The sequence below is a fragment of the Aquarana catesbeiana genome, linkage group LG10 (genome assembly GCF_042186555.1).
Source record: "Aquarana catesbeiana isolate 2022-GZ linkage group LG10, ASM4218655v1, whole genome shotgun sequence".
NCBI classification, from domain to species: Eukaryota; Metazoa; Chordata; class Amphibia; order Anura; family Ranidae; genus Aquarana; species Aquarana catesbeiana.
Genome location: NC_133333.1, coordinates 124043930 through 124058454, shown reverse-complemented (window position 1 = coordinate 124058454; position 14525 = coordinate 124043930). Strand labels below are relative to the sequence as shown.

At 44.8% G+C, this 14525-nt stretch overlaps 1 protein-coding gene across 4 annotated transcripts in view; it reads right to left on the bottom strand.

The window, feature by feature from the left end:
- The window catches only part of POU2F3 (POU class 2 homeobox 3), a 208487-nt gene that overhangs the window by 20915 nt on the left and 173047 nt on the right, over positions 1–14525 (bottom strand). For all 4 annotated transcript variants that reach the window (XM_073602564.1, XM_073602561.1, XM_073602562.1 and 1 more), the window contains 3 exons: positions 9654–9739; positions 9362–9538; positions 49–190 (listed from right to left, as the gene is read on the bottom strand). In XM_073602564.1, coding sequence (XP_073458665.1) covers positions 49–190; positions 9362–9538; positions 9654–9739 — 405 coding nt within the window. The remainder of the gene's footprint in view (positions 1–48; positions 191–9361; positions 9539–9653; positions 9740–14525) is intronic.

The following is a 14525-nucleotide window of genomic DNA, read 5'->3' as shown; positions in this document are numbered from 1 at the left end:
TGATGTAGTGCACATCATTTCATTTGTACATACTCCTATCAGTATTACCTGCATCACTTAGCCATTTCTCCAAAAGAGGTTTCAGCTTACACATGTTTTTAAAACTCAGGTTCAGAGCTTCAAATCGAGATATTGTTGTTTGGCTAAAATCGTTTCCATACAACTTCCCCATAGCCAGGCCAACATCACCCTGTTAACAAATAAATACATTTATATGTGCATTTTGTTAACATTTGCCATATACAAACTCATAATTACACATTCTCTAACCGAATCTCTATCCAGCTATTGGTTACATCATTATATCTAAGGAATGAATTCTATCATTAAAATACTTACTGTCAATGAGGATTCTTTTTGTTTCATACTGAGCTACTGATTCTTAGGCAGTTCCAGATTACCTAACCTGTATTTGGTACAATGCCGTGTTCTTAAAATCTGAGGGAACTATTGTGATTTCATAATTCAGCAAAGTTTTGGAGCCACACACCAGAGCCAGGTCAAGAGGGAAGGGGCAGAAGGAGCACGTGCCCCGGCTCAGTGTTTTTATTTAGAGGGTGGGAGAGCATGCTGGGAGCTTGAGTTCATTGCATTTTGCCACTGCCTCACTGACGGGAGTGTCAGAAGGAGCAGGGGGCCTCAATAGCTGCTGGAGGGAGAATTATGCTCTTTTTCTCCTCCAATAGTAGCTCACTGTGGGCATAACAGGGGGGGGGGGGCGGCTCACTAAGAATTCACCTCCTTCTGAGTACAGGCACCTCACTCACTGAAACAGGTGCTTCACCTACCACACTGCTACACAGCCATGCCGCACTGCAACAGCCTGTAACGGCCTGCTCCTTTCATCAGCCTACCCCCTTTCACTGACACAGCATTTAAACCCGGCCAGCAGAGAATACTGCTGTCCCTCCAGATTGGACCAGGGAACTGACCAGCCAGTTAAGCACTCTCTCCCAGTGGCAGCCTGCACTGAGATAATGCTGTAGGGAAGCTGTCTAGGCTTTGGTTGGACCCATAGACAAAGTTAATTCAGGAAGACTATCTAGAAATTGACTTGTTTAGTTAAATGTGCCCACAGAAGACCCGCAACCTCTAAGCTCCCCTGCTTTTCTTTATCATACTGACACAGATGACACCGTAATTCAACTCAAACTGTCATCACTGATGCAGCAGCAAGTTTTTCCTGCCAACACTAATGCAGTGGTATTTTTCCTTTTTTTTTGTAAAATCTTTATTTGTGAAAGACAAGCCAGTACATCTCAGTGAGCAGAGCCATTGGCATAAGCATCAAATGTTGCATGAGTCATATATTTAAAAGTATAAAACATGTACAACAAACAACAGAATTAGAATAGGTAATCCAACTAGGAGTGTGGAAGGCTTGCAATCATGTAACAGGGTAGTGGCGGGACACCCCCCTCACAGAGGGTGAGGGGACCTCCAACCGTCCCATTGTCCACATTTATTTGCCCCTGAGGAGGAGTTGTATTGCGGGAGCGGACTAGCCATCCCTTCAGACAGCAAGTAGATTATAGTGTGTTATGAAGATTTAGGGATGGGTCTCCTGAGCAGAGCGCAAGGGGAGGGGGGCAACTATAGGCTTCCAACTGACCTCTCCCCGCACACCACCCATGTCAGTGTCACCCCAAGGTAAAGTGTCTGCTCCATGGTGGCAAAACTATGCCAACCCCCGGGTGAGCCAGGCTGTCTCATGGTAACAAACTCTCCAGCCTGTCGGTCTAGCTGGCACGTCCACTCCCCACTCACCACCTGATATATAAACAAATACACTATCATTGGTCAGGGGACCAGGATAAGTTTAGGTAGAAGTAAGAAAAAGTATAGGGAGCAGGAAAAGAAAGAAAAAATAACTGGAACATACCTGGAATCTTGCGTCCAGCCTCACCTCTCACACTTCGCCTCTGCTGCCACAGCAAAATATGGTGGGTAACCGAAAGAGAAAGCTAATTTCCCTTCCTCCTCAAGCTGCTAAATTAAGTTACATTACATTACATTAGGTCTCTGTTCTCACTTGTGGAGTCTGAGGGCGTCGCTTAAGGGATGGCTCTGCCAGTTCCAGTAGGGCCACGTCCAAGCTAGAGGACACTTGTCCTGGGTCGGAGACCCATGTTATCCAATCTGACCAAGTGCTGGAGAAGCGGTCCTGGGTACCCCTGCAGGTGACGATCCAGTCCTCTACTTCCCTTATTTCACTCACCTTATGCCTCCATTCCTCCCTGCCAGGGATTTGTGTTCATTTCCAGTATATGGGGAGCTGCCGCTTAGCTGCGTTCAATAAGTGAGGCAATACACTTTTTCTATATTGGCTAACTGGCATGTGCAAAAGGAAATGGACCAGGGAAAGAGGAATGCCAGGCCCATAATGTCCTTAATCTGGGACCTAATATCTTCCCAATAGGGTCTAATCACCGGACAGTCCCTCCAAATGTGCAGGAGTGTACCCCTGTGCCCACAACCCCTCCAGCACTGGTCTGAAGTGGATGGGTAAATTCGTGCTAAGTCCGCTGGTACGCGGTACCAACGCGACAGTATCTTATAATTTGTTCCCTGGGTTTTGGAGTCGATTGAGCTGGATCAGGTAAATTGGTAGAGGTGGGACAATTGGGTGGGGGTAAAAACTAGCTCCAAGTCTGGTTCCCAGGACCTGATGTATGTGGGTTTAACTGCGGAAGTGGTAGAGCCAATCAGATGGTCGGGTTCGGAGACCATACGTGGGATCGGTTCCTCTGCTATAAAGAAGCGTTCAAATGGTGTAAGGGTAGAGATACCTTGTATGGAGTGCCTGTGAGTCTCAAAAAAATTATGAAATTGCCTGTGCCGCCAAAGTCCATAGGGAAACTCCTGTGCTGGTCCCATAGGGTCTCTAAGGGTAATAATTTACAGTCCTGCAGAGGTTTACCACAGCTGGCATTGCTATCATCCACCCAGGGGCCGAAAGAAGCCACCTGTTCCCCAGGAGGGAACCACAGAACCCCCCCACCCCCATGGGGCCAGTGGGGACACAGGGGGTGCCAGGGCCGGTTTGGTGTTGAGGCGATCCCAGGCTGCCAAAGGCTGGGTCGTCAATAGGGAAGCAAAGTCCAACAACCCCCTGTGTTCCTGAGCCAGCCATGGGGCGTTGGACAGGTTCCTGCCCACCATGTATTTCTCCAGGGAGACCCAGAGTTTGGATTGTGTGTATAAGTGCCAGTTGAGTATCCTCTGCAGGACATTAGCCTTATAATACATATGGATGTCTAGTAGGCTTAGGATTCTCTTGGGCGGCTCAGCACTGTAAGCGCAATTCTCGGTCTCCGATTATTCCAGACAAAGCTCGATATCATGCCAGACATTTGGGCAAAAAACCACTAAGCAAGGACACAGGTATCATCTGCATGTAAAACAGTATTTTTGGGACGATATTCATTTTTACAATGTTTATTGGCCCTAACCAGGTAAAGGCTGTCTTAGTCCAGTGAGCTTTTTTCTTTTTTTCACTATTGCCATCAAGGGGGGGAGGGGGTGTAACTGGCTGCATACAGGGTATCGAATCTATCCGTCAATCGATTGCCCAAATATTTTAGGGATGATTTAGCCCAGATGAATGGGAAGGCTGTTTGTAACCTGCTAGCCAGGGAGGGTGGGAACTGAATAGGGAGTATCTCGGATTTTGTGTAGTTAATTTTAACGTTAGAGAGTGTCCCAAAGTGTTGGAGTTCTCGCATCGGTTGGGCAAGGAGATCAGGGGGTCCGTGAGGTGGAATAGCACATCATTGGCATACGCTGGGAGCTTGTGCTCCGTATGACCCACCGTCAGTCCTTTGATATCTGTGCTCGCCCGCACAGTGCATAGAAAAGGTACTAGCACCAGGGAGAAAATAATGGGTGAGAGTGGGCACCCCTGTCTCGTGCCATTTCTAATCAAGAATCTGGGGAGAGGAGTCCATTGACCTTGACCTGAGCGCTCGGGTCCGAGTATAAGGCCATGATCCATGTCAGCATATGTGTTTGTAGTCCCAGGGTCTCCCCGCACTGCGCGTAGGTAGGTCCAGTTGACCCGGTCAAACGCTTTCTCTGCGTCGGTGGACAAGATCAGGTGGGGGGGGGGGGGAGTCAGGGGTGGTATGTGCCCAATGGATAAGCTGTATTGCCCTCATGGAGTTGTCTCTAGCCTCCCAACCTGCGATGAACCCCATCTGGTCAGGGTGAACAATAAGTGGGACTAGATGTTTCAGTCTGGTCGCAAGGATTTCCGCTAAACTCTTAATATCCACATTAAGAAGGGATATAGGTCGGTAACTTTGGGGCATAGTTGGGTCCTTCCCATCTCTAGCCACACATTGACTCTGACAGCAGGGGTAGGAACAACCTATAGTATGCCTTGGTGAACCCATCAGGGCCAGGGCTCTTCCCTTAGGCAAGGACTTCACCATTGACTGTATCTCAGTAGGGGTAATGGGGGACCCCAAGGTAGAGCACTGCACGTCAGTCAACGGGGGAAGGCCAGAAGCAGTCATGTAAGCTTGAATGGCGGTCAGTTTTGCTACCTGAGCATCTGGGGACTGTTCTGACCCCAGGTTATAGAGTGTAGCATAATAATCACGAAACCCGGAGGCAAATTGAGAGGACCTGACTGAGAGCTCATCAGAGGGTAGGCGCAACTTATGTACGTACATCAGCACACGTTTCTTCCTGAGAGCTCTGGCCAGCATTCAACCACATTTATTGCCGTGCTCATAATATTTATGCAACATGTATCATAATTGTTTATGTGTTTGATGATCCAGTAAGTGTAGGAATAGTTCACTCAATTCAGTCAGTTTTGTCAGAGCCCCTGGGTCTCCGTCATGTTTATGCTGAAGTTCCGCCTGTTGGAGCGCCTGAAGTACTCTATTGAAGTCAGTTTGACGGGCTTTCTTGAGCTTGGAGCCCAAAGAGATCAGTTCGGCCCTCACCACCGCCTTAGGACCCTCCCAGATGATCCCCGTACTCATACCCTCCGTAGTATTCTCTTTGAAGTAATAGGTCAGAACATTTGTGACTCCAGAAACCACCGCTGCATCATCCAGCAGGGATTCATTTTGTCGCCACGACCAGGCCCTATGGGTACCTGGCGGCAAAGCTAGTGTGGCCATCACTAGAGCGTGGTCAGAGATAGTTATATTCCCGATGGACGAAGCCTGCAACAGCTCCAGAATCAGATGGTCTACACAGAGAAGATCTATATGGGTATAGACATCATGCACCTTTGAGTAATAGCTGTAATCTCTGAGGGATGAAACACTCGCCAGCTATCTATCAGATGGTGAGTCTCTAGGGATCTGCGAAAGAGTTTAGGGAAGGCGTGGGAGTGAGAGGGACGCCAGTGTGATGTGTCAAGCAGCGGGTCTGGGCTAACGTTAAAGTCGCCCCCATAATCAGGGAGCCCTCTCTGAAGTCCGCTAGGCTATCTAGGGTGTTGTCTTTAAAGGTAAGTTGGTTGGAATTAGAGGCATAAATTGTAGCAAATGTGAGCTTCTGTTCCGCAATAGCCCCCTTTAAGAAGACGTAATGACCCTGGGGGTCCACCCTGCTCCCGGTGTCTCGGAAGGGGCAAGACTTGTGCATGGCAATGGCTGTGCCCCTGGATTCTGCGACCGACGAGTTGCTCAAGAACCACTGGTTATACAGGTGAGTAGGCAGTTTGGTCATTGACTGGGGGGGTGAAGTGTTTCTCATGCAAGAAGACCACCTGGGCCCCTAACCGCTTTAGTTCCCACCACAACTTGCTACGCTTGCATGGAGAACAGAGGCCAACTACATTATAGGAAGTTACCTTAAGTGACACCATAGAAGTCCATGGGACAGGTAAGTCTTGTGTTACGATGGCAGGTGCAGCGTGAGAGGTGGAGCCGGAGGCAGTTCCTGTAAAGAGGTATGGAGCGAGAGGAGTAAAAACAAGGGGGAAGGAAGAAGAAATGGTCAGAGACATCAAAACAGACATGTAAAACACAACATGTCATTGGTAACAGTACCACATCATGAAATATTTGGGGGGCGGGCGCCGGGTTCGACCCCGCTAGGGAGAAGCCCCCAGAACCCGTCCCCATTTCCAAAAAAGGAAATATACCTAGTAAGGTACAGCCTACGTGGGGAATGCGGACCACCATGAGAGGGAAGGTTGTGAGGTTCAACCCCAGTCCACCACTGCCCCTCAGGTGTTTGTCTGTTGACAAGAGGAGAGGACACTTTTGCGGAACTAAGGGGTTCTGTTTTTAGTCAGGTCAGCCAATAGTAGACAGGGACCGAAGCCCCAGGCCATCTCCAAACGTCAACAAGGGAGATCATCATCTGTTAAACTAGTAGAATCGTGTGTTCCACTAGGGAGTCACACAAAGGCACACAGCTTGGCGGAGTCTATGTCCCCGCCCAAGGCAAGGGGCGGTCTCAGAGTGCCTGGGCCTGTTTAAGAGAGCAAAAAGCTAGAGAATGAAATAAGAAAAGTAAAAACAGGTGCGGGAGAGGAGTGTCTTTTCAGTCCCTTGGGGACGCATGGCCTAAGTGAGAGGCAGAGGGGGGACGTCTGCGGTCCCTCTTGTGACTTCTGCATTTGGCTGGGAGCCAGTGTTGAGGGAGTTGCACAAGGGATATTCCTGTAGTCCCCTCCAGTCCGGAAAGTCGACTGGCTGGAGTCCCAGAGTGGCCAGGAAGTGTGGGAGGTCATCCTTGGTGGGTAATGTAGCCTGTCTGCCATCTTTGGTCGCCTGCAGGTAGAAGGGTAATCCCCAGTGGTAAGGCAGGCCAGCTTTTTGAATAGCTTTCAACAGGGGGAGGAGAGTTTTGTGCTGCATGAGGGTATGCCTGGAAATGTCCTGGTAAAAGAAAATGTGCGCTCCATCAAAATCAAAGTACGGTTTCCCAACTGACACAATAAAGTCTCAATTTTCTGATCCTGGGTGTTGCATCTGTCCTGGAGTAGACAGATGGCAAGCAGGGCCTCAACAAGTCTCTGTTCCATGTTTTCCATCCTGACCCCTAATTGATTGGTGTCAGTTTTGAGCTGGGCTATGTCTTCCTTAAAGACCTTATCAACCCTGGTAGTGAATTTCTCTAAATCATCTGGGGAGGGACCAGATATGGCGTTTTATGTCCTCATCCCCTAGGAAGTCGTCTGACCTGACAGGGGCTCTGACATGGCAGGAGGATCCCGGGGAAACTGGATGGGCAGAGTCACTCACCAACCTCGGAGGTGGGATGTGGGACTCTATGAGTTGTTGCTGCTGGGCCGCGGGTCGCTGTTCAGCCTTTGCTGCTTTAGTAGTTTTTGGCGTTGGCGCCATCTTGGAGGCCTCATGTCCCGGTCTGTGTGTCCTGCCGAAGAGATCTTCCAGCTGCTCCTGCCGGGTCCCAATCCGTCCTCACTGCTGGGAGAGTGCCTGCCGTCCCTGGGACATGTTTCCTGCCTTTCCGGGGGTGAAATCTACCCTCCGTGCTAATGATTAAGCGACAGTGGACACGGAGCTGAGGAGATGCATGTCCTCACTCCTCCATAGTCAAGCCACGCCCGTATTTTTCCTTTTAGCAACACCATCAACTCAAGAAAATTTGTTCCTTCCAATGACACCTCGATACAGGGATGTTTTTCCCTCCAGTGCCACCACCAAGGCAGGGGCATTTTTACGTAAGGTGACACTACCAACACTGGCATTTTTTCCTTATTGTGACATCACAGGCATAGTGGAACTTTTTCTTTCCAGTGACACCACCTACAAAGGGACATTTTTTCCTAAAGTGACATTACTAACACAGGAGCATTTTTTCCTTATTATGACATCGCCGACACAGAGAAATTTCTTTCCTTGAAACTGTTAGCCCCATATTTTATGTGGGACAGAAATGTGCACTGTTATTAAACTCTTCAGTATGCTGTGGTGTTTCACAACCATTGGCACTATTTTAATGCATGCCTCATCATTTGTGAGTAACATATCTAGTTTGCGTATTTTGGGAAATTTGTTTAATTTTACTCTCTCTGCTGTTGTCAAGTCTTCAATAAAGGAATTATCTTTAAACTACAGCTCCAGTGTCTTCTTTACCCTGGCTAACCAGTACCCACGTTTCCAGATATCTTGCTCACCCTATGTGAGTCCTATTCAGTACAGTACATATAGGTAGAAGATGGTGTGAGCATATATCTTGGTATCAGAATTGCTAGAATTTTTCTAGTATGAGACATTTGAACTATGAATAACGCAATAAGACTATAATCTTTACAAAGGTAGAAGAATGGTGTCTGAAAGTTGCACGGCCATTTAAAGCTGCATCCAGAAAAGCAGCTAGATACATAGTAAAAATACATATATGCGAACTGTCCTATCTGACAAACAATTTGTAATCTTGTTCTGCTTGTCTTGGGATACATACATCACTGCTAGACAGCATAGCCCAGGAACAAAGGTGCAGAACATTAACTCCTTATTAACAGCCTGGGCCAGCCAACAACCCAGCCAACATTCTGTAGGACAACCTGCCTACATGCTCTGATCTCTTCCAAAGGGCTTAGCAGAGAGATGTCAATGCAAAGTAAATTTAAGACTCTGAGCCTGAAAACTGATCCCCTTCTTTAGAAACAACCATGTACCTAGACCATGTGCCAGGGATCCAGAGAGTGTCACTTATGGACAAGAGTCAATTTCTTTTTCAACGTGTGATTATCATTGTGTAGTCTAAATGTTGCAGTCAAGCACTCTGAATTGGAAATGTCCTGAAAACTGGAGCATAGTCAGACAGACAGCCCCCCCCCCACCCCCACTCTAATTCCATCAATGCAATGCTAGGTGCCTATTGGGAATATTTAGAGGCCTGGACATTGCCACATGGGATGCCAGGGTAGGATGTGTGGGGAGGTGGTTTATATGCCTTAACCTTCGGAAAGCCACAGTTGCACCGAAAGGTTAAATACCACTGATAGAAAACAACTTGTAATTACTATTGCTTTATGATGCCTACTCCTTTGTGCCAATATTGCTTTATACTTTATTTTTTTATAATTGCTTTAAATGTGTTTGCTGGGGTACAGATACAATCTGTAGATCCATACAATATATTTTTAGCTGAGGCTTTGTTACAAGAAAAAAAAACTGTATTAGCAGTCAACAAAAATAAGCGGGCATTAAAATTACCACACTATATACAATAAGCACAGGCCCTGAGTAGGCTCTAAAACATGCACAGTAGTAAGATATCAAGGAATCATTGTGTATTTGTCATGCAGTACGATACAATTTGCAGAATTAATATTCATGCACTGTATTTTATATCCTATAGCCTATACATAATCCTACTAACACATTGGTAGCCACAGGAAGAAGTATAGCCTCACCTGTGTAAAGCCTAGTTTTATTCGCCTCTGCTTGAATGTTTTAGCAAACTTTTCCAGTTCTTCTAAATCACTGGGTTCATCTGGAGCAACAGATATGTGTTTTGAAGGATGCAAGTGCTGTCCTAATTCTAAATGGGGTTCTACAGAAGAACCTGAAAGGCTGGGCCGTCCAACTGCCTGTGTCAAAAGCACAAAGTAATTAATCAAATTTAGTCTCCAGCACCATTGCAAATATTATCCAACTTGTTGTAATCTAGAAATGTAACTAATGCATGCAAGAAAGGTACCATACCTGGTTAACCAGGCCCATTCCAGCTTGAGACTGCAATGAACCGCCTTGTTGATGAGGCAAAGCAATAAGATTTGGTTGAAGAAGACCTAAAATTAGAATAGAAATTCTTACCTTAGTATACCATAATTAAAGTGGTTCTAAAATCAAACAGATTTTTTCTTTTTACCTTAATGCATTCTCTCCATTAAGATATAAATCTCCCCACTACTTATTCTCCACCCCATCTCTAAACACTTACCTGACACCTTTTATGATCCAGCATTGCCCCGGCTATAACACCGCTCTTCCCTCTTCCTGGTCTCACAGGAAACACAAGGAACAGTATGAGCCATAGGCTCCTGCAGCTATAAGTCACATTTCTGTGAGGGGGTGGGGCTTATCGGCACTGTGTGTGTCTATGGATGCTCATAGCCTGGATCAGGAGTGCTCCTGCATGGGTGCTTCTTTAGCACATGGCTTGCTGAGGGGGCATCTGCAGGGGGGGAGGAGCGTAGAGTGCAGGCAGGGCAATCCAGAAGAGGAGGTAAGGAACCGCTTTGTGCTATACCATTGCCGAGTAAGTAAGTATGAAAATCTTTATTATTTCAATGAACAAAAAGAATTAACAATCACTTTAAAATGTAAGTCAGGGCAAAGTAAAAAAAAAAAAAAAAAAAAAAACACACACACACACACACACACACACGGTACAACTCTGCAAAACACACAGTGGAGGAAATTGTTTTCCCTCTGCAGTTTTTTCTTTCTGCACCATCCTAACCATTTCTGTCACAGAATGCAAAGACTTGGAGTTTAATTAGGGTCATCAAAATGTAGTAAAATTGCTGTGAATGAAATTAAAAAGTAACCAACCCTTCCCTCTGAATATTTTTACTATGTGCATTTCCTCTAGCATCATGTAACACCATCCCCATCTGCCCCTGGTCCCAAAAGAACTTGCATCCAATTTTACTCCAATACTCATACATATGTTTGCAGCATGTCTGATTTCTGGGGTGGAGACAGGTTATAGGGTTTGTTCATATAAGTTATAATAATGGTTGCTGCTAAACTATTATTACTTTAACTAACTTTCACATCAATCTCTTGCAGCATGTTGGAATACATCTGTTGGAATGCATCCGGAAATGCATAAAAAATATGATAAAAAGCTCAAGCAGAAAAGCATCCAGAACGCATCTAGAGGACTCTTCTGTGGTATGAACTGGCCCTTGGGAACTTCTCTCTTTTTGACCTATGATACTGAGTGTATAATGGAATGGTGAGATTAGGAATTAGAACGCGGTTTAGTCTCTCAATGTGGGAAAGTGCAAAATGATCTTTTTATTTATTAAAGGTCAAAGAATCTGGTGAGTCGATTCAAATAAGGGGATAACAAGGTGGAGGGGAAAGTTCACAGCAAAGTGTCGTTATTTTTTATCAACTCTTGGAATCCACATAGAAGGACATTGAAGACATTTGGGTGCTAGGTGCTATTGAAGGACAGCGTTATTCACACAAGGAAGTTGAAGTTTTTGCTTTTCTGGGACTGCACTATTACACTTAAAAATGATACATACAGTTTATTTCATTGGAATTGATTCCAGTGAATTATTTGTTAATTTGTTTGCATATATTCATAAGGGATTTATTTTTGTTTGTTTTGTGCCCAGAAAATGGTCTGGTGACAGGGTCTCTTTAACTGCCATGCTGCAATTATATCTGCTACCAAGTTATATGTTGCCATTTATTTAACTTGTCATAGTGTGTGTGCATTTTGGACTTTTTTTTTTTAAGCAAATTAACTTATGATGATGTTCACCAGATGGTGGCACTGTAACACCATCTTGCTATGCAGTACAGGTTGATATATGCTGGTTCCTAGGACCTGAATTTCTTGGAAAGAATGGAATGTCGCTGATCAGGGTTCTACCCAATAAGCATGAACAAGTAATCTACATTTTATATAAGTAGGGTTTTCAGCTACCTGTCATGTTATCAATAGGTCTAATATGTGAAGTAATAAATACAGAAGAAAAAGCAATTGTCAAGTTACTCATCAGAGCTCAATAAATATCAATACACAAAATAAACATCATTAGATTTCACTTGCTCCAGGCAGATGGATGGCCTTCATTTTCAATTCACAGGATTGCGGAGTTATGCTAAATTGTTTAAAGAAAGGCACAAAATCTCTGGTACTGGCAGTTCTTTGCTGTTACAGTATTTGTCATTTCATTATACTATTAGAGCAGACTGCAGAAATGTTACCTGAATATACTTAGGCACCTGACCTGCATTGCAGTGCACATTGTAACTCATTAAAAATGTGGGGGTTACTAATGCGCAAACCAAATGGTGGTGATAATCTAACTAATTTAAATAGCTGCCAACAGAGAAAAGTGCTCACACACTCAGTATAAATGTAGTATAAAAAACTGTGGCGCTTAACTAAACTAAAATATGCTAAAACTATCTAGATATAACCTGAAAATACATGTGCAAATAACTAAACTAGAAAGTGATTGTGCAGGAATACTGTGCAAAAACACAATTAAAAAATGCAAGACCGTGCAATAATACTGCTAATCAACAAATACCGTGCAAACAGTAATAATGCAATGATAAATTTGGCATAAAAGTGCAATTGTAAATCTAAAATAGTGCAAAATTCCAGTGCAATCACTTTCTAGTTTAGTTATTTATTAAGTTTTGAAGTTTATCGTATCATTATGCCTATTTAATATTGCATTATTGTTGTCTGCATGTTAATTGCTGGAGATCAGTATTTTGCACGGATTTTGCAGTTATCTTGCCCCTTTATTGCTTTTTTGCACAGCATTTATTTGCATATTTATTTTTAGGGCACATTAAGGCAGTTTTAGCACATTTTAGTTTTGTCAAGTGCCGCAGTTTGTTATATTACATTTTTACTGAGTGTATGAGCACAGATTTTGTATCGATTTGCCCCCATTATTGCTTTTTTGCACAGTATTATTTTGCACATGTATTTTCAGGTTATATCTAGATAGTTTTAGGATATTTTAGTTTAGTTAAGCGCCGCAGTTTTTTATACTACATTGTAACTCATTACTGTGTATTGTACTGTGCTATGCCTGGGAAAAAAGGTTAAGTCCAAATATTGGGGGCACTGCAAAAATGTGAAGGGCCCTAAAGTGTTGGCTCCCTCAGGGCTCCTTTACACTTGTAATACCCTCTGAAGAGCGATCCATGGTGGATCACTGTCTTTTTTAACGCCTAAAAACCCTAATCCCCATGCTGCTACCACGTGCATTGCAGACGGTTTCAGTGCAGCCCCTTTTAGGTGAATGGAACTTTTTTGGGCTGCTGTGCCTACATTTCCCACAGGAAAAAGGTGCCTGCACCATCTTCAAAATGCAGCGACAGGGACATCGCATGGTGCTTTTGCAGTTCTCCCACCCGCAAACATGCTGCATTTTTAGGTGCGTGGGGTGCCATTAACAATGAATGGCAGCCCAGCACGTTTTTAAACAGTTTTGACTGAGAGTGCGGGAAGGGCTGCAATTCCCGCACCGACAACCACCCTCAAAAGTGTGAACCAGGCCTTTAATGTATATGTAGAGTTCGCCCCTGGAGGGGCCACTGAGAAGATGCCCAGTACAGAGGCTGCCTGCCACATATACAGTTCCAAGCACCGACAGGCTCAGTTTTGGGGATGTCTTCTGTGGGTTTTATTTGCAAAAACTTGAACAGGAGAGGACTTAAAGGTTCAAGATACTCCAAAACAATATCAGAAATCAACAGGAGGACAAGTTTCTTAGCACAAACCCTGCAGCAGCAGCCTTGGCTGGAGATAATAGGGAATGGCCAGTAACTCTAGCTCTCTACAGTATAAGAGCAGACCCAGTACATGCACTAACCCCTGGCACTCACTTCCTTCTACCAGCAGCCACACCAGGAAGTCCCAAAACAAGGTCTTATTCACCTGTCCCTGGAGCTGTCTGCTACCCAGCTTCTAATCTGCACTCTTCAGTGAAGGAGACAAAGATCCTTCTCCAGACCAGGACTCTAGAACAATGCCCTCCAGCAAAAATCCTTTAGCAATCTTCTCCAGACCCCAGCCTAGCACCTGCTGAGACCCAGACTACAGCTCTTGTCTCATGCCAACTGTTTCCCAGGGGCAGCAGCCCCAGGAGAACATAAACCATACTAGTAGGAGAAGAACACTCTGCTCAAGCCTCCCCAAACATTTATCACCTCTCCAGTCATCTTCTGGGCACCCTCTTCCCAGGGAATGGCTGGGGACTAAAAAAGGTTAATAAATCAGTAGTTGACCCTCCTGTTCTGTTTTCTGGTAGCTTCCTCCAGAAGCAAGCAGGAGTAATCAACCACTGACCTTAGGGAAACCCTGACCAGATCGAAAAACAGATCATTTCCTCGCTGAGTAGAGTGAAGCCAAAATTTAGCCTAACTGTTGGCAGGACGCTACATATATTTAAACCCAAAATACTTATATCACTTTGGATAAAATAGAGAGTGGTTAAAACACCTGTTCGGTATCCCCAAATATGGAGATTCGCCCTTCCTGTACTGTAGACACAATTGTAAGTGAGAGGAAACCTCTCCAATGTCAGGTATTCTCTCCTCTTAGACAGTTGTCCCCAGAACAAATGGTCCTATTGGAAGATTTCCCCTCTATTCTTGCTCTAGTGACAACTCAAAATTTTGAACTTTACCTTAATTTCAGTCTCGGTGACAGTTGTCATCGGGGCAAAGAGAGAGTGTTTCTCCCCAATGAGGACAAAGACAACAATAAACATCTTACATGAGTTCTAATACTTCTCCGCTGTACTACAAAATTTTGACTTACAAAGATATACCTTATGTGTAATAACACAGGAGTACAGATGA